This window comes from Microplitis demolitor, chromosome 10 (genome assembly GCF_026212275.2).
Source record: "Microplitis demolitor isolate Queensland-Clemson2020A chromosome 10, iyMicDemo2.1a, whole genome shotgun sequence".
Taxonomy (NCBI): Eukaryota; Metazoa; Arthropoda; class Insecta; order Hymenoptera; family Braconidae; genus Microplitis; species Microplitis demolitor.
This window is the reverse complement of record NC_068554.1, coordinates 4,907,958-4,932,106: the sequence shown is the minus strand read 5'-3', so window position 1 is coordinate 4,932,106 and position 24,149 is coordinate 4,907,958. Positions and strand designations below refer to the sequence as shown.

The window sequence follows — 24,149 nt, the reverse complement described above, 5'->3', positions numbered from 1 at the left end:
GTTGAAAAAAAAATTTGAAAATTGTTAATTGTCTCTACTTCAGGGTCATCATTTTTATGGGTAATTTTAATTTTACAAAAGAAGGGTCTAGGTAAAATCATTTGAAAAATAGACCCTAGGACCTAGGGTCTGTTAAGCAGATGTCCTTATATAAAGTGATAATTATTTGATAGAAGGACAATATGATTCACATGTTCGACAGTGATAATGATAAACAATCCATTTATTGAAGCAGGAAATGTTCTGAATCATACTTATTTTTATGAGCTTTGATAAATTTTTTTTATAAATAAAATTATAATTATTATTTTTTTGGCGCAGATAAAAAAATTATTAGCCAAAAAAAAAAATACAAAATAATCTATTGATAAATTTAAATTCCAGATGAAATTATTTATGAGGAAATAGTCGGCAATAGTCTGAAAGGTCATGACCCAAAAATTTTTAAAAGTTATTGAAAAATTTTCTAAATCTGAGTTACGACATTCTAAAATATTAGTAAAGAAATTATATTTATATTATGAATTAATATTTTTATTAAAATTTATCAAATACATTCTCGTGAGTATTTCCTATTTATAAAATTTCCTATAAAAATTGATACCATTTCAGGTGGATTCCAAACTACACGCCCGAGAAAAAATCATCAGGCCTGGTCATGCATAATCGAGTATGACTTTACAAGCTTCGATAAGACAACTATCAAGACATTATAAGTTCTGATAGAATATGTGCTACTTTTCATTCAATTTCTTCATTGATTCCGATAAAAAACATTATTTCTTTTGGAATCTGCTGAATTGTTTGAACACAAAGAGCCATTTTTTCAGAATCAGACTTCAGAAATCTCGTTCTTGGAACAATGACCCAAAACCCTGGACCTTTTTATGTAGAAAAAATGTAAAAGTCTGAGGTCATTGTCTCATATAAGTAAAGAGAATTGGGCCTCATGCCCCATAAAAAATTTATGAAAGTTGGGTCGCATCATTGTGTCGAGAATTTTTCTAAGCGCCAGCGGATCCAATGCTGCCACAACAAAAAAAAATTAAGTGTTGGTAAATTCAGGATTACCATCTCCTCCGTCTGCTTCTACCTTCAAGAAATCACGAGGATTGACCATGTGTTCATGTTATTGTTCGAATTCTCTATAACTTTCTATAATTTCCAATAAATAGGTATCAAGTTACTTGAATTAAAAAGTATATGATCATATACTTTATTCTATACACTAGATACAAAATATGATAAAAGATACTCCGTTCGCAATGGACAGAGATTCGGAAATTTCAGACGTGAGTATGAGTGAAGATTCGTCAGATGACGAGGTTATGGAGCCTGGGGACTCACATATTGATAACGAGGATGACAGCGAAGATGAGGAAGAGGATAACGCGGAAGATGAAGCTAAAGGTGAAGAAGATGAGGAAGAGGATGAATTGGTAAAAGCTATAACTGCCTCGAAAGAACTCCATCGGGAACATCCTCCAGACATTACTGTTGATGACTACATTCTCAATGTTTGTTTTCATCCCGAGCAGGATTTAATTGCTCTTGCTAATGTCAATGGAGACATATTTGTGTAAGTGTTGGTTTACATATTCATTTTATTACTTTATTATTTGGATTTTTTATTTTTACAGGCACAAATACAATAATACAGAGACGAGTTTGCAGTCAGTTATTGAAGTTCATGAAAAAGCATGTCGCGATATTCAATTCAATGATAATGGCGATACTTTATATTCGGTATCTAAAGATAAGTCAATTATGATAACTGATTTTAATACACAAAAATTGAAAGGAATTTATGAGAATGCACATGAGTAAGTTGTTTTTCAAGTATTTATATTTTTTATTTTGTATTAATAGTAAATTATGTGGCGAGAGATGAAAAAAAATGATTTTATACCAAGGTAACAGTAAAAAATTCAGATATAAAATACTGACAAACTTTTTTAATTTTTATAGGCGTTAAATGTATGAGGAATTTTTAAAAAATTATTTTAAGTTTAAAATATTAATATATTACACATCAAGGAAGGAAAGAATGTGATTCAAAACAGGTTTAAAACTTTAAATGAGATAACACACTCAACTCTAGTTAAATTTACACTTTATGATGTCAAATAATTGACAGAAAATATTTAACCATTGAATTTTTATACACAAAATTTTTAACTGTACGCGGATTGGGATGTCTTAATACTTTCCTCCGTGGTGTGTACATCATTTTTCGCCAGACCTGCACCTGAAAGTTTAAAATTTTGCCTCTGTTTGTGGGAATATAGCGCATGTGCTAATTTCTATCCTTTTTTTTTCTCATAAAAGAAAAGAATGACTTTCTCCCTCTAAACAAAACAAGAATTTAAGTTCCGGCGCAGGTATGGTGAAAAATTATTAATTGATTTTATTGAGGAATTTAAAAAAAATTTCCCGCCACTTTTTTTTTTTTTTTTTTTTTTTTTTTTTTTTTTTGTAGAGATTTTAATTTCCTGTAAAATCATTTTTCGCTCAACTTTTTTATTATTCATTTTAAAGATATGACACTAAGGATCATTTTTATAGAGAATTAAATTTCCTACAAATTATATGTTAGTGATTTCTGTATATATATGACCTTTTGCGATCTAGAAACATTTAAATTACATACACATATTTTTCCGCTCAAAATTTCATTGACTTCCAATCCAAAATATTAAATAAAAAAATTAAGAGTCGACTGCACGTTTTTCACTCATCTCCCAGGAGTACTCTCTCATATATACAAAATATATAAAAACGTACCTTGTCATCAGAAAAGGCCTCACTAATTTTGCCCACCTTCTTCGGGCCATTACTCTAATAAATTTTCCGTAATTTCTAATAACAGCATATTTTTTTTTCTACTAGTTGTCCAATAAACGTCATAAGTTTAATCACCGAGAACACATTTGCAACTGGTGATGATGACGGAACCATCAAGCGTAAGTATTCAATAATTAATTAATAAATTGAAAAATAAAATTCTTAATTAATAAAATTAAATTTACAGTATGGGACTCTAGACACTCTGAAAGAACTCCAATATTTTCAGTCAAAAAAATGAACGATTACGTAAGTTCAATGTTAACAAACGATGAAAAGAAATATTTAGTTTGTTCAAGCGGTGATGGATCAATATTAACAATAAATTTACCAGCTAAAAAAGTTCAATGCCAATCATTTGAATACGACGAAGAGTTTACGTGCATGGGTCTATTTAAAAACAGCACAAAAATATTAGCAGCAAGTGGTACCGGTAAATTTTATATTTTCAATTGGGGTGAATTCGGTTTACACTCTGATGAATTTCCTAACGTCAATAAGAAATCAATAAATTGTATGGTACCTATTACTGATAACATCGTAATTACTGGTAACGAGGATGGATTGCTGAGAGCATTCAGCGTTTTTCCACACGCAAGACTGGGTATCGCTGGCCAGCATGACTACTCCGTTGAAACATTAGATATTTCTCGTGACGGTTCGCTAATAGCGTCATCGTCTCATGACAACAAAGTTAAATTTTGGAATATCAAGTACTTTGAAACGTACGATTTAATGCAGCAGGCTCAAGGCAACAAAAATAAAAAGAGCAAACAGGCGAAATTTAATTTACCCAGCAGTAAAATTGATAACTCGTCAGATTTTTTTGCAGACTTGAATAAATAAATGTATAATTAATTCGGTAATCGTTTAATAATATTTTTTATATACAAAATAATAAGGAAAAAATTTATGATAAATAAATATACTGTAATTATTATTATCATTTATTTATTTAAATTAATAAATCCGATCTAATCCTTCAACTTCTTTCTTCTCATCCACGGCGCCTTTGATATTTATTGAATTTATTCGGACAGTTGTCAACTGTGTCCTTGTGACTGGAATTTTCAAATTTAATTTATCATTTTTAGTAAATAAAATAGCTATTAATTTAAGGATTTAATTTTGAATACTTACAATTCAATCGTTTGTATTGTTTACGTGGTCGGTAACGGAACTCATATTTTGTATGTGAAAACGTCTTGTCAATGACAGTAGCATCTACACCCACTAATTCTCGATTAAGAATCGGCCGGCCGACTAAAGTGAAATCAGTACCGCCGACTAATAATATTTTTTCTAATTTTAATTTGTCCCCGGGATTTGGAGGCCAGTATCCTTGCACGACAATTAAATCGTTTTCTGTTACTTTGAATTGTTTACCAGCCAAGGCTACTACGGCAAATAATCTTGATGTGTTGTCAGTCAGTACTTGATTGTTTATTTCTTCTATGACATCTAAATAGATATTAAAAATTATTTAATAAGCATCGAAATTATTCATAGTAGTTTTATTTAATAATTAATTTTTTTTTTTTTTTTTTTTTTGTAGTGGACTTAAATTATGATCCCTAAACTGACAGACAAATTAATAATTTTCGGTTTTTTTTTTTTCAACTAATCAATGACAAACAAAAAAATAAAAAAAAAGTATGCACGTGTAGAAAATTTAAAAAATTAGAGGTGCAATTTTTTCAAATATTTTTTTTTTTACAATTTATCCTTTGGAAAAAATCAAATAATTATTAGACGTCAGGTGACATCAGTATCATTCAAATTTTTAATTTTTAATTGTCAATTAAAATATAAACATACTTTTTTCCATTCGTTCTTCATATTCTGATGGTTCCGGTACTTGCATTGGAGTACTCGTGTCTTTATAAATCCATGGCAATGCGGTTTTATATTTACTTTCCTTAACTAATGGTGGGACTTTAGATGTACATCTTGCCGATGATAATTTACTTGTATTAACTGAAATAAATAATTAAATTTTAATGACAATATTCAATTCCAAACACTTAATTATTAATTTAAAAAACGTTTTTTTTAAACAAAAAAAAAATTAAAAAAATGACAACAGTAAAAATAAATATTCAAAATAATAATTACACTGTCGTAAATTGCTTGTATTTATTTGTTTATTTAAATTATTAACAAAATTAAAAACTCGAGGTAATTTAATAAACAACGCCATGTTTTTTATAGAACTTGAAATTTTAATTTTTATCAAAACGTGACTGAAAATAAAAGACGCGTTTTCATGAAAATAAATTTTTTAAGTTAAATTCTGATTATTTTTACTTTTTATTAATTACATATAATTTTAATTTTAATATTTGAGCTGTCGCTTTAATTAACAATTTATCTAATTTTCTAAATCAATTGATTTATTATTCAATAATAAATTTTACTTATAATTACAATTCATGAAAAGGCGGCAAAATTCAATAAAAATGTCGCAATCGTTGCGCCATTTTGGATTTGAATTCTTTTCAGTCAAACCGTTCGTCGGGAAGGTAAGATCGTCTTAAAATCTTAAATAAATCTTAAAACATCAATGCAATTATTTAACAATTAATTAATAATTGCAATTATTATGAATCTTCATTAATTAATTTACTAAATTTTAAAGATATTTTTATTTATTAATTATTTTTATTGATGATTCTGACACATGGAACTTTGTAACCTCAATCTTCAATTGTTTACATATATAAAATTTATATAAATATATCAATAATTATTCAAATAATTGATAAATGTTTATTATTAATTTCGTAATTTATTCCGGTCATCATCTTTTTTATGGGCAACCTAAAAAAGTTTGAAAAATTCATGTCGGAGTTTGTAATTAAATTTGTCTTAGAAATTTTATGAAAATAAATAATTTACAGGACTATAGCCATGGCCAAGACAAGTGACAAGAAAGGAAAGAGCGCAATCAATGAAGTGGTGACCCGCGAGTACACCGTAAACCTTCACAGGCGTCTCCATGGTGTAGGATTCAAAAAGAAGGCACCACGTGCCATCAAAGAGCTTAAAATGTTCGCTGAGAAACAGATGGGAACACCTGATGTACGAATTGATACTCGTCTTAACAAACAACTTTGGTCTAAGGGTATCAGGTAATAAAACTTTTTTTATTTACCACTTGATTTATTTTATTTTAAAATGTCTTACTCGAGCTTCATTAAAAGAATCAATTTTTTTTTTTTATAAATTTGTTACTAAAATATTTTTTAAATACTGCATGGAAAAAAATATCGACTGAAAATATTCTTTATTCAAAAAATTTTTCTTTAAATCGCAATTATTTTGAATTGAGTAAAAATCTACTGAGCCGGACAAATTTTCTCGGCTCAAGGAAATCTTGACCTGGTTTCGAAAACGTCTTCAAAAAAATTTTATTGACTCAAGATAACTTATTTTTCTGTGTCGACTAATTAAACAAACTGATAATTGATCAATTGTCATATGAAAAAGCAGAAGGATTTTGCTACTAAATATCAGCAGACTTAGGGCCAGTTTCTCAAACCGGGTTTTTTTATCCGAGTTTCAATTAATATTGCTAGTATATATATGAATAATAAATATACCAGCAATGATAATTGAAATCCGGTTTGAAAAATTGGCGCTTAGTTTTTTTTTTTTTTTTAATCTAATGTATCATTTTAAAGTTAGCTGACAGTTGATAATTTTCTGAATTTTTTACAACTAAATAAAAAAAACTGAAAATACGCACATGTAGAAAGTTTAAAAAACTATAGGTGCAATTTTTTAAAATAACTTTTTTTCCAAATTTATCGTTTAAAAAAAAAAAACCCAAAAAGTATGAGACGTTTAACTCAAGTATCCTAAATCTATCAAGAATTATCTTAAATAATTTTGTTAATAAAATATGTTGCGAAGAAAAAATTTTAATTCAAGTAATAATTAATGAAATTATTTATTGGTAATTATTATTTTCATTATTATGTTATTAAAAATTTATTTAAATTTTGTTAACTCATAAATTTAAATTTAAGTCAACGAGTAAATAATTATTATTAATTTATTATTCAAATATAAATTTACAGAAATGTACCATTCCGAGTACGTGTACGTCTGAGCAGAAGACGTAACGACGATGAGGACTCAGCAAACAAATTGTACACTCTCGTAACTTACATACCAGTTGCCTCATTCAAAGGTCTCCAAACAGAAAATGTTGATGCAAGTCAAGATTAATTTATTTTGTTTTAACATTAATTGAAGCTAAACAAAATAAAATAAAATAATAAATTATTCTGACTGTCCATTGATATCTTGTTATTTTCCTATTAATAAATCATTCAATTCTAAACTATTTATTATAAGTACATATATTTCACGTTAAGAAAAAATTTTTTTTTAATTTTAGTCATCCGCTATTTTAAAAATTTAGTCTTGAAATTAAATTAAAAATCCAAATATCTTAATTTAATTTTAAACTAGATCTGTAAAATCCGACGATTATCAAATCAGTAATTGAATTAATTATTATCTGGTATCTTAATTAATTTAGTGATCAATCGTTCGAGGTACGATGTATAAATGGTTCGTTATATCCATAATCGATAGTGAATTTAAGTACCTCGATACTGAAAATCTCAATATTTCTCTCTACAAATTCTCATTTTATCTATTTAATTTAATAATTCACTAACTATTATGCCTACTGCCAATCATTTAATTTAATTTTATTAAATTTTTAATGTAAGACGTCTTCATCCTCATAAATTTATTATTTAATTATATAAAATTGAAAATATAAAATCATCGAGTCATGTCAATGTCTTGTAATTCAATTTTTCTTTATAATATATATTTAAAATAATCAAGCCAAAAAATTTATGAACAATATATATAAGGGGTGGTTTATTTGGAACGACTATTTTTTTTTCTCGAAACTCCTATTAAATAATTGCAGGGAGGTAGGTAATATAAGATGCCTGTTAAAAGTTGAGCTCTTAATATTAATATTTAGAAGTCGCTCATCGCAATTTTCTATTTCTCATTTAAATAACATGGAAAATAAAATTTTAAGTAGAATTTTGTACCTCGATAGTTTGTACTGATAAGCTCAAAACATAATTTCGTAGGAAATGAAACGGTCTACCAAAATATCTTATTATTTTTTTTTTGAAATTCATTTGTTCAAAAGTTATCGGAGCTTGGAGTCAAATTTGTAGTAAACTTCGAGATCTTTTTACATTTCCTGCGAAACTATCAAACTTATCACAAAATGTCAGAGGACCTTTTTTATAGACAATTTTATTTCTTACAACTTATCTCTGATAGAGTTTTTCGAAATTCCGCATTGTTTTCTGGTTATTTTCATTTTAATGTCAAGCTCTTAAAAAAGAGGTTCCATGGCAACTGATCTCTGACAGTTGACCTCAGACAATTTCATAAAATAGTTAATTATATGATGAAAATCAATTGTCGATGAGATCAGATGTCTGGGATCAGTTGACAGCCCACCTAAAAAAATAGTGTTCTGATCGATTTAAAGATTTTGACATTAAAATGTAAATAACTAGAAAACAATGCGGAATTTTAAATAACTTTATCAGAGATAATTTGTAAGAAATAAAATTGTCTACAAAAAAGGTCCTCTGACATTTTGTGATAAGTCTGACAGTTTCGCCGGAAAAGTAAAAAGATCTCGAAATTTACTATAAATTTGACTTCAAACTACAAAATTTCATCTAAAATTTATTTTTCCCGTTGTTTAAATGGGAAATAGAAAATTGTGATGAGCGACTTAAACATTAGTATTAAAAACTCCTTTTAACCGGCGTCTTATTTCACTTATCTGCAACTGTTTAATAGGGATTTCGAGAAAGAAAAAATCGATTTTCTGAATCAGTCTAATATTAAATAGAAAAGCTTTAGGGAGTTTTATGATAAAGCGGAAGGTAAAGGGGAGGAGAAAGAAAAATAAAATAACGTATTGCAATAGGATATATATTATATATATGTATATATAATATAGAGTAGTATAAAGTGATCGGGTGCTCATCCGGCGTTGAGATATTAAATTGTATTCCTGCGAATTGTCGAGATCCCAGGGGATTGGACCGACCAATATTTAATCAACTTTACTGGAGAATATTATTCTCCGGACAAATCAAGGACATATGTAGCTGCGGTGCGGTCGATGTAAAAGTGGATAAAATTTTTGTACATATGTAACCCGAGTGTGTAGCGTGTGTGAGTATGTGTAGACTTATGTAAGGGTATAAGGGTCACGTGCACATGCGTGACGTCCTTACAATCATGTATATACTGATGACGGTACATATGTAGAGGTAAGAGAACACATTGAGTAGGAGATAGAAGAGGCAGAGAAAGAAAAATAGGAACAGAAATAGGGAGAAAAAAATTTTCGCCTGAGAGCAATTGACGGCAGCATGTGCCACACGTCGAGAGCTCTACTTCTAACAATCCCTTGGGATATTCTTTTGAAAAAGAGGGTTCATATATATATATATAAATACATATATGTGCAAGTTCATTGTAGTTTTTTAGTTTTTGCACCGGCTCGTGAGAACAAGTGGGAAACAAGTGTCGCATTGTATATTTTTATTGACATATTTATTCATTAATTTATAATTTGACGAGCATGTATGTTATTTAAATCAAAGGAAAGCATAAATTAATTAACGAGCGTCAGCGTGTAATTTGTCCCTCTGAAAACTTGCTAATAATCTATGAAAAAAATAAAAAAAAAATTGAAACGAATGAGATTCTGGTTCACTCGTATTGAGCACTAAATCAACAAGCCGCAAAATGTCGATTCGATCGCGTATTCCTGGTCGGGAATATTTCGCACGAGAAGTTGTGATATGTGCGCACATGGGGGAAAAAAGGGAGAGGGTTTGTACTGGATGTATAAGCGATAGAAATAACGACCGGGTGAGCAAGAGTGAGAGTCAAAAAGTTTGAATAAAGGGGTATATATATATATGGAGTACGCGGGTCGTAAAATCGCGAGCCCCGAAACATTAGGCATCATCACAGGCGATAGCGTTCGTTTTAACACCGACACCAAAAACTCATGTGTTCTGTTCAGGCAGCAGGGAAAATTTTTGGATCGGTGGGAAGGGAAAGAGTGAATGAGGGACGGCGATAGGTGATTACAATAACGGCAAAGAGAGACAGGAAGAAGAGAAGAGGATTTTAAAAAGAGGGTGGCTCTGATGTTGGTACACTGAAAACAAATACACCCTTAAGTTAGGGGCGTCGATTTAGTTTCGGCTGTTCGCTGGTGACTGGGTGGGAACGTATGAGTGTGTAGATCTGTTGTGTATAAAATTATAGGATAAAACAGGGTATCGGGGTGGCTTTTAATCCACCAATAAGCATCAAGAGTTATCCTAGTGTTTTGGGGGCCATCTCGATGTACGCGTAAGCCACGCCCCCAACTGCGCGGCACCCGCGATCTATCCTTCGTCCTTCCTTCTGTCCTTCCATCCAAGCAACGGTTATTGAATTAAGCTTATCATTTGATTTTGAGGAGAGCCACCAGTCGGTTGTCTCGGGTGCTCTTAAGCACCACCAAAAACTTTTATATCGTCGGGATAATCGCAATAATTTGATATCGCCTTGATACGATTATATCGCAACCAGCACCCCGCGGCTCACACACTGATACCGTGGTTAAGAAATAACGAGGTTTGATAAAGGGTGGGGAAATTTAAGAACATACTCCAAGGAAGCTGGAGAGCTCGTTAACTTTTTTTTTTTGTTTGCTTCATTTAATTTTTTTTACACAAAGTACGCAAGGGGAATAACTTTCTCATGTGTTATGTGAATTTTTTAGTGTTTACGAAACTAGTTCGTGGATATGTGTCAGCAAATGCGTGACTTATTGATGGACTTTGGATGGTTGGATCTTGGATTTGATCTACTAGATGTCTAAAGTCTGCTGCTGATCAGCCGTCGGGCCTGATCTACTGTCGCTATTTCTTGACGTCGGGCTTCATTGTCGCACTAAATAAACTTAACTACTGAAGTAGTTACGTCCACTTTTAGTCAGCCCACAAAAAATTCTAAATCTCGGTGATAAAAAAATTTAATTTACTGTCCGTGGTAAAAATAAAAAATCCTAAGGCAATTAAAATGTGTAAAATAAATAAATCAAAGACATAACTTGTGAAGTGAGTGATAAATTAACTGCTTGTAAGATGGATTATTCGTATTTGAACCAAGCGGCGGCAGCGGCGGCCGCGGGATTCGAAGCATCGAGTTGCGCTTTGGCCACTGACATGCAATGCGGATACGGGGACTTGGGGTCTTGCTCCCAAATGAGCCAAGCGGCTTATCGGTATACTGCCGCGAGGGCCGCTGGGTACCCGGGTAATTCCGCGGGAGGAGGAGCCAACAGTGGGCCCACTCTAGCCGGTCACCACGCGACACATCCTCATGCCCATGCGCATCATCCGGCCCATGCTACTCCGTGCTCCGTAATGGCAGCTAGGACCCAAGATGTCCATCGACATGCTGCTTCTATTTTTAATCAGTCTATTAATCTTCAAAGTAAGTATTTATATTTAAGTAAATCTTGATATGTTTTATTCAAGTAGATAAATAAATTTATAGTCAGACGATAAAAGAAGAGCCTTCAGCGGTTTTGTAATTTTTATCAGACTACGACGACAAGATGGCACTGAAAATCAATGTATGCTCCTCTCTTACCCTCACTCATTGCTATGGTTACATCCCCTCTTATCCAAGATATATTCATACACATATATATATATATACATTTGCGGTTAATTTATTTACGATAATCTTACAACGACTTTTTAATTATTTTTTATCTTCGAATCATTTAATCGAAGCTTGTCTACATGTCATCTATATATTGGTACACAGAAAAAAAAAGATTTTCTTGGCGCTAAAAATTTTTACTCACCCTACGAAATTTTTTGCATTATAAATTGAAAACTAAAATTTTCTTGGGGTGAGAAAAATTTTTTTGAATCGAGTAAAATTTTTCGCGCCAAATAATCCTTTTTTTTTGTAAATCGACGTTCTAATTAGCAAATTATCTAACTTAATATTTTTTAATAGGTGATTCTGTGCAATTTTCAGATACTGATAGTCAGAAAAAATATTATTTTAGTAACCTAGACAAAAATATACATATACTAGATATGGAATTAATTTTTAGATAAAAAAAAATTTTTTTAATTATTTTTTTTTTCACATAAATGGAGGACTTTCTGAAATGGAGTTAGACAACTGACTAATTAGAACGTCGAAATGTTATAAAATATCACTTATATGGTTGTAAAAAAAACTATCAATAGTAATGTGAAGATATATATTTTAATTTAGGCGGTCTTGGATACAAAGCCTACACAGCTCATGATGGATTAGCTGAAAAAAGAAAACAGCGACGGATACGGACGACATTTACATCCGCCCAATTAAAAGAACTGGAACGGGCATTTCAGGAGACGCATTATCCTGATATTTATACGAGAGAAGAAATTGCTATGAAAATTGATCTCACGGAAGCCAGAGTACAGGTAATTAATTTTTTATTCAAAATATTTTTTTTAATAACTAATGTATAATTTATTGGTTAAAAATTTTAACGGCTCGCGGTAAATTTTTTTAGCAAAAAAAAATTTGTTTAAAATTTTGAGCCCTGGAAAAAAATTGAATTTTTTTTTCCTTTTTTATTTATTTATTTTTTTTTTTTTTTGTGAGAACGAAGATCTATTTCCAAGACGTCTAATGCAATTAAATTACCCTCTTACACTAGTACCCATGGACAGGTAGTGTCTTGTGATCTGATGGATTACATTGCCCGTAGCTCTTGACAGATTATCTTGGCCTACAAGGGTTGCAACGTCTGAGCTAAAGCCAAGCTGTAAAAATAATAAAATAAAACTTACTATACATTTTACACGAGACACTTTCCTGATGTATCTTAATTATCTACACAAGAGCTGAGTAATTAATAACAAATTAATTAATGGCTAAAAATAAAAAATTATATGAGGGATATTTTTTTTATCATTTACCGGGAGAGTTAAATTTGAAAATTGATAGGAGCGATGTACAGAGGATCCATTAACGAGGCTGGATTGGGGATAAATCAATTAGACGAATGTCACGACTAGCTCTGGTACTGTAACTACCGGGTAGACAGGAGATAAATGAGAGAAGTAAATCCAGGACTAGTGAGTTTAATATTCCGTCGGTAGTATGATGATCATACAATGGATGGATGCAGTTTTGACTGAGACTATGAGACTGAGCATGTGCCTGAGGTTTACTAACTAATTTCAATATCTCGTATTTTATCTTCGAGCTCGAGTTATTACTGTTATTATTACAAATAGTGTGTAATTTGTGCTGGTGCAGGTGCCGAGGCGGTGGGCGATGGGCGATAGAATCACACGGATCTTGATATATAATCTGATTAAAAACGTCAACCAGACGGCAACGTAAAATTAGATCCCCAGTGATGTATACATCATTAAGTGCTCTGGTCCTGCCATCAGGATATCTTTATACTAGATATATGTATATATATTTCCATTCACATAATTATTCTCAGACTTGAGTTATACCGATTTCATATTATAAAAATTTAATCTAACTTCCTTTCATAAATTCACGTAAATTTATATTTTTAAATATTATATCTAGACACGATGTAAAAATCGTCACTCGGAGTTCTGGAGTTAAAAAAAAATCGCATATGGAATAAATAAGGAGTTTGTTTTTTCAGCGGAAGGATTTCGGAGTGATCTGGATTTTATTTGAATCCGTATTCACTCCGATTCGTGGGTTCAATATTAAAATAAACTTCGCTTCGGCGTAAATTTTACTCCGAGAAAAGTAAATAAATAGTCATCCGTTCCGCATTTACTCCGGTTTTAATCCGTGTTCATTTCGCAAATTTTTTACAGTACAGAAAAAAGAAATTTTTGAGGTAAGAAACTTCTTCTTGGCTAAAAAAAAAATTTTCTTTCTAAGGTAAGTGACCCCTCTATCGGCCAGGCCTCCTTTATCGGTCACTTAGTCGAAAAATTGATAAATTTCCAAAATAAATACGTATTGATGCGTAAATAGTTTAAAAAAAAAAAAGTAAAATTAATCTAGTTTAGATTAAACATACTTTGATTATTGTAAAAATTCATTTTATAACTATAAAAAAAAAAAGTAGTGCGTTAGATGCGATTTCTGGTGATTTCTTATCAGGGAGGTCAAGTATTCTTGTTTTTTCAATAACCGATTACTAATTAAAAATAACAATAAAAGTCCGATTTTTTTTTGTAATCTTATTAGCTTGTTTTATAGTAATTTTGGGAGTTAAAAATTTAATGATTTTTTCCTAATTTATATTAAAAATACGGTGGCCGAATATAGATACAAGAAAATTACCTCTGTATGCATTATCGGCCACCTTAGTTTTATTTTTTTTGAGTTTATCAGCCTTTATATGCAAAATAGTCAATTTAATTTTTTAATGTCAAAATAAATAAACAAATTGATTAAGTTATATTTCAAAATAAATATAAATATTTAGAATAGATGTAAATAAATTATATACATCCGATCAGCTAAAATTTTATCTAAATATGGCCGATAAAGGGAGTCTAGGCAGGCCGATAGAGGGGACACCAGGAATTGAAGTTATTTTCATTTATTATTTAATTTCTAATAAATATTCTTGCATATATTTTTTTTTTAATTTGAAGTTAAATGTATAAGCTTCAAGGTTCTATCACTGTTTTATACATGAATTGGTTTTTCATATTTAAATTCTTAATTCGAAAAAAAAAAATACGCTTAACTGGCCGATAGAGGGGTCACTTACCTTATTTCATAATAAAAAATTTTTTTTCACCAGAAAATTATTTTTTTCTGAGTATAATAAATCAATTAAAGTGTCTTCTATGGGTTATTTTATATTGAATAAGAACAATTGTTTTATATAATAAATATTTTTGTTTCGAAATTAAAGAAAATTTTTTACATTAAAAATCGTGATTGAGAATAATATTTTTTTATTAAAAAAATAAATCGGAGTAATTGAAACGAAATTATCAACAACAATAAAGGCCTTGAATATATTATATATTTAGAGTGATTGTTATGAAAACTGACATTAGGCACCACCACATCAGATTATTAGAGCCGTATTATAAATTTTTTAGTACTTGCGGTCTTACGAGCAGCCTAGACTACTCTAGTACATAAAGGCCGCATTACATGCCCACTACATTCCACTCACGTACTAAATACATTTAATTTCATTTAAATTTACCTTAAACTACAATTTAATTCCACAATAAATCCAAGTTTACTATAGAATATATCTTCGCTGCATTTACACAAATAAATAATCGATATTATTTTTTTTAGCCTACCCGTGATCAAGCTGAATTTTTCTTACTTAGATCTAGATCTACAGAGATCCACATAGATCATGATACCAATGTTGACCTAAAATTTCAATCCCTTCAATTATTTTTTAATTAAAAACAAAAAATCTTCAGATAAAAAATAAAAAAATATCTGTCAAATTAATTATTAAATTAATTTCCTGCTTCAACTCTTGATAATTAATTCCATCGTCAATCATTTAAAAAAAATAAAAGAGAACGGAAATGAAATAGCTTAGAAAGACAACCGGAAATAAAATAATTAAACTAAAATATAAAAATCCTCACGCCAAGTAATTAAAATAAATCTTATAATTTACAATTAATTTATCATAAGTAAACTAATATTACAAAGATAATTTCATTCATAGAAAGATTTAAAATTTATTACATTTATTCTTTCATAGTTAAATCAATCGATAGTGTAATTGAATAATTAATTACAATAAATTATTGAAGCTATCATTTCCTTTAGTAATTTATTTTTAAAAAACTCTCGTTTTAAATATTCATTCAATCACTCAAGTGCCAATGAAGTTTTGCGTTGTTATTATTATCACTATTTTTGTTAAATAATATAAATATATACCAGTTTGATGAATCGGTTTTCACAATTTAATAATATATGGAGAGACAAGATATTAAAAGAGTTAATAAATCAATAGGTGACTTAACACTAGGTCACAAGTTATATAAATACAATACATACATATATATGTTTTTTTATTATGCATATAGGGTGTAATAATATATGATAGTAATACAATAATAATTCACATTAAACGACTGATTGATGGTTTTATACGGCAGTAACAAGTGAACAAGACTAACAAAGACGGAGATATAAATTGCGAGTGGAATAAAATGAAGGAGATTAAAATTATTTCTCATGAATGACTCACGACTGAATTCGCATTTGTGAGACATTATTTTAGCAATATATGTATAGCAGTATTTTAATGTTATGTTTGTTAATGCATGTGTGGGGTGATCGTACGTCAGAGAGTAGCGCAGCGTGATGCCGGCACGCGTCAATGGGATCTCGGTGTCACTACGACGCTATGGTGTAATTCAAGGGGTCAAGGGGTCGACCACGGTATTGTATGTCGAGTGCGTTATTACATTCAGATAAGATGTGTAGTATATATGTGTTTATATGTTAGTAGATAAATATATTGGATGAGTGGCATGTATCCAATTTACGAATGAGTACTTTGGTAATCAGACTATTTATCGTCGATTAAATTCATTTTGTGATTTTATTTTTTTTTTAATTTCGTTAATTAAAATTACAGATTTTTTTTTTTTGTTGAAAATTTTTTTTAGTTGAAATCACTGGTTTTTTTTTTTTTAAACTAGCCAATTGTTTTTTAAAAAAATATTTTTTTTTTTATGAAAAATTTTCGAGGATATTTGAATATAAAAATATAAAAAAATTAAATGTAAGAATATGACAAATAAATTTTTGAAAATTTATCATAAATGAAAAATTAAAAAATTTTAATTTTGTTGATTAAAAAAATTTATTTAAAAAAATTTTTAAATTTCTATCATTATTCATAAGTTTGCAGTAAACGTAAAAATTAAAATTAACAAACGAGAGGAAAACATTTCTGCATAAAATAAAATAAAAAAAGAAATAATTATTTAATCGCCGAAAATTAACGACAACATCCGGCGAACGTCTAGCAAAATAAAATAACAAAAAACAAGATAAAAATGTAAAAGATAAAAGTCCATAGCGAGAAAACGGGAAAAGCGTTGTTAGCTTTTCTCTGGACTCTTCAATTTATCTTTCTCGCTCCCTTTTGTATTTGGGTTCTCTGTGATGCTGGTGTGCCGGCTCCCAGCTTCCTGCTCCCAGCTCTCGACTCTCGGCTTTGGCTCTACCAGCAGTAACAGCACCAGAAACAGCAGGGATGACTGATACACAAGGGGGTTACACTTGTGTGTTGTATATGTGTGGAAGTGTACCTCGGGTAATTGCGAGTTCCATGTAGATCCACTTACAGTGATTAAAAACCGTCCTGTCGAGCATCATCCCGACACTATTGCCACGAAAAGTAACGTCGTTCTGCTTCCTGCATCTTCTGCTACACTTGTTTGTGTACCAACACTCCCTTATATTTCATCCTACTATATCTTTATTCTTACACATACATTTACACTGAATCTAACTATATATAAATCGTATTTAGAATGTCTATGTAACGATCTTTAACTCAGTATCTTATATATAGACGTTGCAAACTTTTACATTATCATTTTATTTTTCTCTCAATTATTTTACTTTTTTTTTCTTATTCGTAAATTCATCAGCTTAATTAAATTGTCTCCATTCTATACATAGTCCCAACTTTTCCCGATCTTTGTAACTAATACTACTTCCTGTATACATATGTACATGGTATGAGTGTTTTTAATTAGCCGATTACTTTGTTCGATCAATATAAAAGTTACTTAAATACAAAATTCTATTCATTTTCTTACTGTTGTCGATAATAATTATTTAGTTTTATTGCATTGAACCTTTTAGAATAATTAATTTTTGTTTACTTCATTATTATTTTTTAAAGAAAATTTTTTAACTGAAGCGAAACGTCACGAATTTTTTGATAAAATTTTTTTTCTGATATTAAGATAAAATTCGGACCGAGAATGAATTAAATGCGGAAAAAATAAAAACTAGTAACTTTTGTTTTATTTTTTAGTTAAAAATTTCTCGAAATTGAGTATTTTTTTACTCCATAATTTGAAAATATCTAGAAAAAGTATTTATTTATCTTGAGCTCGTTTTTCTCACAATTACGGAGTAAAATTTATCGCAGAAAAAAAATTTATCAGAGCAAGTTAAAATTTTTTGTAAAAAGAATTCTTGTTTTTTCTGTGTAACAGTTGGATTTAAGATTTTAAATTTAGTTAACTAAAAAAAAAAAAAAAATGATTGTCTGTTTTGTTGATTTATTATTTTTTTACAGTGGATTTTAATGTAAATCACGACTTAGTTGGGCTTGGAAATCTTAGTAATGCAATGTAAATATGTATTCGCCTTAGGCTGGTAATCTGATCAAAAGGGTTATCCACAAAATCAAATACTAATATAAAAAAAAATAACAGCAATTTGAGATAAAGGAAATTCTTGAATTCATTTAAAAGTAGTACTTATTTTTTTTTTTTTAAGATGATTAATGTGTACTGTAAAACATTGGGAGTGATTATGAATTTCATTCAAATCCGAATTCACTGTCACGGAGTTTTAAAAAAATTAACTCCGCACGGAGTGAACAGGAAATTTTTTTCAGCCGATTAATTTCGGAGTGATCTGGATTTTATTTAAATCCGTATTCACTCTACAAATTTTTTACAGTGAAACAAAAAATCTTAAAAACCATTAAATAAGAATTTACCACACAATTTTCGTATCATTTTCTTCTATTGAGTTTGAATATTCGTTTTTATTGATGGGTACACACTCTCCATAAAAGAAACCTTTACTTTGACATTCAGAATTTCCACAGCATGGTATGAATGAGACACACTGTAACAGAATTTTAAAAAAATATAATTTATCAAATTTTTATTTTTATTTTTTTTCTTGCGTTGACTCAAAATTTTTTGTTTTTGATTTAATAGTTTTGAATTAAAAGTTTTTTAAAAAAATTATAATTCTTTTTAAATTTACCGCCGTTCCCACATCTGAACAGAATCCATCGGCATTTCTTATTATTGCCATGATCGCGAAAGCCACAAAAATAATTATCAGCATTTTTGACATTTTTTTAAAAGTATTTTTCTAGAAAAAAAAAATATGTAAATACATATTATTACATAATTAATATAATAAAATATATACAATATATTACTTACAGTTGCTTGGACGTCTTCTTAGTCTAGACTGACCAATTTTTTACTTATATACAAAGTCTTGACGCAGTAATTTCTTATTAGCCATTACTTAAGTCTTTAAAAATAATAAGATGGTGATAAAAGAAAAATCATCACAACTGATAACAAATTCGATAACATATTTACGAGAATGAGAATTAGTTGTTTAAATGACGTCAATTGGTTCATGAGTACTTATGTAGTCATTAAAAAAACTGTATAAATATTAATAGAGTTCATGTTTGATGTCTGCAGAGTTTGTTAAAAAATCGTGTAATAAAATTTATCGTTTTTTTTTTTTTAATGTAAAAATTGACAGCCGTTCGATAACAATAATAAGATTTATTTTATTTTTAAAATTGACATCGGTGGGAATTTTTATATCAATGAAAAATAATTACGTGTAATAAATATTTAAATATTTGCGTTCGGGTAAAATGGGTCACCTTAATAAATAAATTAAAAATTACTGCTTTTATTTTAAAATAAAATTTAAATCCATACTTATTACGTAAGTTTATATAAGAATTAATGAGCTCTTGAAATTTTTATAGAATGAAAAAAATTTTTAGTTGACAGGCAATTTAGCCAACAAAAAATTTCTTTTAATACAAACTGTCCGAAGCATGGAAAAGTTCAAAGTTTATGTAGAATTATATAAATAAATCTTCAATGAATAAATAAAATGTCATATTTTCTTGTGCTTATATATTTTTAAATAATTAAAAACTTGAACAATAGTTATAAACTTTAACTTTCCTTTATATCAAATGTGTCAATAAATGAATTAAAAATACAAATGAATTATTTCGTGTAAAAAATTTGCTGAGAACGCAGATCAAATCCGGAGTGAATGCGGAGCCGATAATTTTTTTTTCATTTAATCTCCTTGGAGTGAATTTCCCGCCGAAGAGGAGTTGATTTATATTTAAAATCTCATAATCAGAGTGAATGCGAATTCAAATAAATTCCAGATCACTCCGAAATCACTCGGCTGAAAAAAAACTTCCTATTTACTCCATATGCGGAGTAAATTTTTTTAAAATTCCGTGACAGTGAATTCGGATTTAAATAAAGTCCTAATTCACTTCCGATTTTTTACAGTGTACAGTAATCATGAACCTAAAAAATAATTTAAAACTAATAAAAGTCAAAAATATATCACAGATGTACGAACGTTTATTTAATTTATTAAGCCGACACAAGAAAATACTCGTGACGTTTATAAACATAAAGTCGTATAGTTGGTAACTGCGGCTTATAGAGCTTCGATTAAATATTTATCCACCAAGAGGACATCTGTCACCCTGTCCGATGTCTTCTTTTCCTAGCGAGATATTCTTACACAGCTTTTTCCGTCCCCCTTTACCTTTAGACACATTCGCATCCTCCCTTATCCCTTCTCTCTTCTCTCTTCTACATTCTATATCCATATTCAATTTAGTTGCACCATACACCCTATACTATACACATCTAACGCCTTGTTAAATTTTATTTAACCCCTGTATTTATTCAACATTAACGCCAGCCGTGTGACTAAACAGGGGGCTCATGTCCTCATAGACTTGTTGTCAGTCTGGGGTCTGGGGTCTGGCTCTGGGGTTTTTACAGTTTAACAATTGAATACATTTGTAAACAGTACTGTTCATTATTAGCATCATGAATATACACCAAACTAATCTCCATTAATTCTGTTTGTATATGTATATATATATATATTTATCGCATCCACTCAATACTCGTTTTATTTTCAACAAAATAATTTATAAAAAATTAATTGCTAATTTTTTTTGACTAAAAAAAAATAGTGAATTTTTATCAAATGAAGAAACAGTTGTAGAGAAACGAAACCGGTGTCGCGGCTAATTCGAATGAGCAGACTCAGAAATAGCTATAGAAGAGAAGAGAAGAGCAGAGGAGAGGAGAGACAAGAGGCAGAAGAAGGAGTTGGGAGGTAGAAAGCAGAAAGCAGAAGCTAAAACGAATGATAAAAATCCAATAGCTGGTGTTTGCAGTCCGGAAAGGGCAATCACGTTCGTCATGGTGTACTATCCCTACTACTCTGAGCCTGGTTGCTATTGCTCAGCAACCTTGTTGGATTGTCCTGACAGCGTGTTGGGTAGGCCGCCCTCATCCACCCTTCCTGCTCCGCCCCTCGTCGTTCTTCTTTCTCTCTCTATATTCTGTACACATATATATATATAGATATATAGATATATGTGTGTCTGTAGTGCCTGTATGTATAGAGAAGTTACCGCTCTCGTATCTGCTGTCTGCTGGTATCCACCCCAAGTTGATTCCCTCTCTGTCTGTTAGATTCGCGCACTGGCAGACCCGTCGGACTAACGGTAGAGCAAATAAATCCGCTACTTTAACATGCAGGTCACCGTCGTTTCGTTTGTTTTATTTGTTAAATATTTCATTTGCCAACTAGAACCAATTACGAGCTAGCATCCAGTCTGGTTTTCTGTACCCGACCGAGTGTCCGTTAAAATTTTTCTCTGCTCATTGTTAATTTTTTTCTTTTTACATTTTCTTTTAAATTTAAAATTCAAAACACTTTTTTATTAACATAATTATTTATTTTGAATTACCAGGTGTGGTTCCAAAATCGTCGAGCCAAATTCCGGAAACAAGAACGCATGGCTCAGCAGAAATCAAGTAGTCAAAACTCGGTTGGTGTTGACAGTGGAGCATCTAGTCCAATACAAAATAGTGTTAAGGCTGAAAGCAGGTCTCCAAGAAGTCCGGCGACACCTGTAGGTTCAAATAGTCATTTGTCGTCAACGGAAGTTAAGCCGTTGGCAAATCAAAATTTACTGAGTATTAAACAGCAGCAGCACAGTGACTCTCACAATGAAAATTCATCAAATGGTGCCGGACGTGGTAGTGCTAGTGGAGGGGGAGGAGGAGGTGGTGGAAGTGGAAGTGGAAGTGGTAGTGGTGGAATCGGTGCCTGGGGATCATGCAGTCCTCGGTCTTTTTCTACGACACTACCCCCCTATTTACTTGATCCTCTTCCCCTTAAAACTGCAAATTTATATTGAAAAAATTAACAATAATAATAATTATTTATTAAGAGAGATCAATGCAATTTAAATTTTTATTTAAATTACTGTCCATTAAATAATTGTGTACATAGACGGGTATTATTATTTAAAATTTTTAAATATTATTGATATGCACAATTGTTGCATCTGAATACTGCGATTTAATGTAATGAGTTATCATAAATTTATGTTAATTAAGTATTAATTGTGATATTCGTGGTGTGGAATACCACGGATTTAAGTCGAATATATATATGTATAAATATATATTTGGATTATACAGGGTGCAAGGGTGTCCTGCGTTATTCACAACGTCCATTTTTTTTTAATAGTAATTAAAGTTTGATTTTTTTAAAGACGATGGCGAGTTATGATTTTATGAGCAATGGAAGTACGTAGTCATCCGTGCACATATTAAATTAATTATCATTATTATTGTATTATTAATAAAGTGTGAATGAAGTAAATATTAAAAAAATAAAAACTTGTACATTTGTTGCTATAAATATATGACATCGGTGTTTTATACGTTTGTTTACGATTATTTATAAACTTACCGTACTATTTTTTTTGTTGAATTTCTACACGGAAAAAAAATTATGGGAATGGTTCCCATAATTTTGTGAAATTCTTTACTATACCAGTATAGGAATTAAGACCATAAATTATGGGAGCAGTTCCTATAATTATAGGAATGGTTCCTACAATTTATAGGAAGACTTCCTATAGTATTATGGGAATTATTCCCATGATATACAGAAACTATTCCTATAAATTATAGGAACCCTTCCTATAACATTATAGGAATGGTTTCCATTATAGTATGGGAACGATTCCCATAATATTATAGGAATGGTTCCCATAATACAAATGGACTATTTCCTATGTCATTATGGGAATCGTTCTTATAATATCATGGGAATGGTTGCCATACTATCATGAAAATATTAATTTAAAGAAAAGTGTGGAAATCACTTTTACAATACACAGAAATACTATTAAACATAAAAACAAAAATTGAAACATCGAAAAAAAAATTCGTATTTGGCAAAAAACATCAAAATTTGTAAGAAATTTTTTGTCAGCGCAGAACATTCAAGAAAATTCAAATTTTGAAAATAAAAATTTAAATTTCGATGAAATCTCAAATTTTGAAAAAATTTCTACACTATTTTGCAGAAAAAATTTTTATGATATTATAGGGATGGTTCCCATAACATTATGGGAATCTTTTCCATAATGGTATGGAGATTGTACCCACACTATTATAGGGATGGTTCCCATAATATAAAGGAACCATCCCTATGATAGCATGGCTACAGCTCCTATACCATTATGGGAACCATTCCCATAATGCATAGGAACACTTCCCATAATAGTCTTTCCGTGTACAGAGTAATTTTTTTTTTTTTAATTTTTTCAAAGGATAAATAAACAGGAAATAAAAATGAATAATAAATATTTAAATTTTAAATCTTATATTTATTGAAAATATTTTTAAATCTTTATTTATCGTAATACACAATAAAATTAATCATTTTAACATAAAATAATAATAATAATAATAACGTTAATTTAATAATTAATAATATTTAGTATTTTATTTTTAATTATAACCGTGTATTAAAACGCGCACTAAATTACGTTATTAATTTCGTAACGAATAAAATATCCGCGAGCTAAATAAATTTAATTAAAAAAAAAAAAAAATAAAATAAAATAAAAAAAAAAACAAATACCCGATGTATATCCAAGGTAAGTAATTTTATTGCAACATGGATAAAAAGTTCAGGTATTGTTTGTTTGCTCACGGCATTTTGACGTTCAATTATTGTACAAAACAAAACTCGTCTCTTTTTTTTATTATGTATTTTTAAAACGTTCGTTCGTATTGACACAACTAAATAAAATATTTTATTTTTTTACCCAT

General features: G+C 29.9%; 4 protein-coding genes and 1 long non-coding RNA gene across 6 annotated transcripts; 3 read left to right on the top strand and 2 right to left on the bottom strand.

Annotated features, from left to right (window-relative positions):
- The first annotated feature begins 1,070 nt into the window (after positions 1 to 1,070).
- LOC103580301 (WD repeat-containing protein 55 homolog) lies at positions 1,071 to 3,784 on the top strand. 2 transcript variants are annotated; one of them, XM_008562008.2, is made up of 5 exons: positions 1,071 to 1,175; positions 1,274 to 1,579; positions 1,641 to 1,823; positions 2,890 to 2,963; positions 3,032 to 3,784. In XM_008562008.2, the coding sequence occupies exons 2-5, from the start codon at positions 1,299 to 1,301 to the stop codon at positions 3,688 to 3,690; spliced, it is 1,197 nt and encodes a 398-aa protein (XP_008560230.1). In that variant the 5' UTR covers positions 1,071 to 1,175; positions 1,274 to 1,298; the 3' UTR covers positions 3,691 to 3,784. The 2 variants fall into 2 exon arrangements, with proteins under 2 accessions (XP_008560230.1, XP_008560229.1); XM_008562007.3 differs by having other exon boundaries at positions 1,074 to 1,579.
- LOC103580300 (39S ribosomal protein L21, mitochondrial) lies at positions 3,699 to 5,089 on the bottom strand. Its single transcript, XM_008562006.2, has 4 exons — positions 4,960 to 5,089; positions 4,663 to 4,821; positions 3,985 to 4,305; positions 3,699 to 3,905 (listed from the first exon to the last, which is right to left on the bottom strand). The coding sequence occupies exons 1-4, from the start codon at positions 5,042 to 5,044 to the stop codon at positions 3,805 to 3,807; spliced, it is 666 nt and encodes a 221-aa protein (XP_008560228.2). The 5' UTR covers positions 5,045 to 5,089; the 3' UTR covers positions 3,699 to 3,804.
- A 224-nt stretch (positions 5,090 to 5,313) lies between these two features.
- Positions 5,314 to 7,145, top strand: LOC103580299 (60S ribosomal protein L31). The gene is made up of 3 exons (XM_008562005.1): positions 5,314 to 5,366; positions 5,745 to 5,975; positions 6,927 to 7,145. Exons 2-3 carry the CDS (start codon positions 5,755 to 5,757, stop codon positions 7,075 to 7,077), a joined length of 372 nt encoding a protein of 123 aa, XP_008560227.1. The 5' UTR covers positions 5,314 to 5,366; positions 5,745 to 5,754; the 3' UTR covers positions 7,078 to 7,145.
- Positions 7,146 to 11,060: 3,915 nt separating this feature from the next.
- Positions 11,061 to 22,349, top strand: LOC103580298 (paired mesoderm homeobox protein 2B). Its single transcript, XM_008562004.2, has 3 exons — positions 11,061 to 11,412; positions 12,217 to 12,410; positions 21,767 to 22,349. Exons 1-3 carry the CDS (start codon positions 11,061 to 11,063, stop codon positions 22,214 to 22,216), a joined length of 996 nt encoding a protein of 331 aa, XP_008560226.1. The 3' UTR covers positions 22,217 to 22,349.
- On the bottom strand, positions 18,235 to 19,247 carry LOC128668809 (uncharacterized). The gene is made up of 3 exons (XR_008404447.1): positions 19,152 to 19,247; positions 18,967 to 19,077; positions 18,235 to 18,822 (listed from the first exon to the last, which is right to left on the bottom strand). It is a non-coding gene; the product is annotated as an uncharacterized LOC128668809 (long non-coding RNA).
- Positions 22,350 to 24,149: the final 1,800 nt, after the last annotated feature.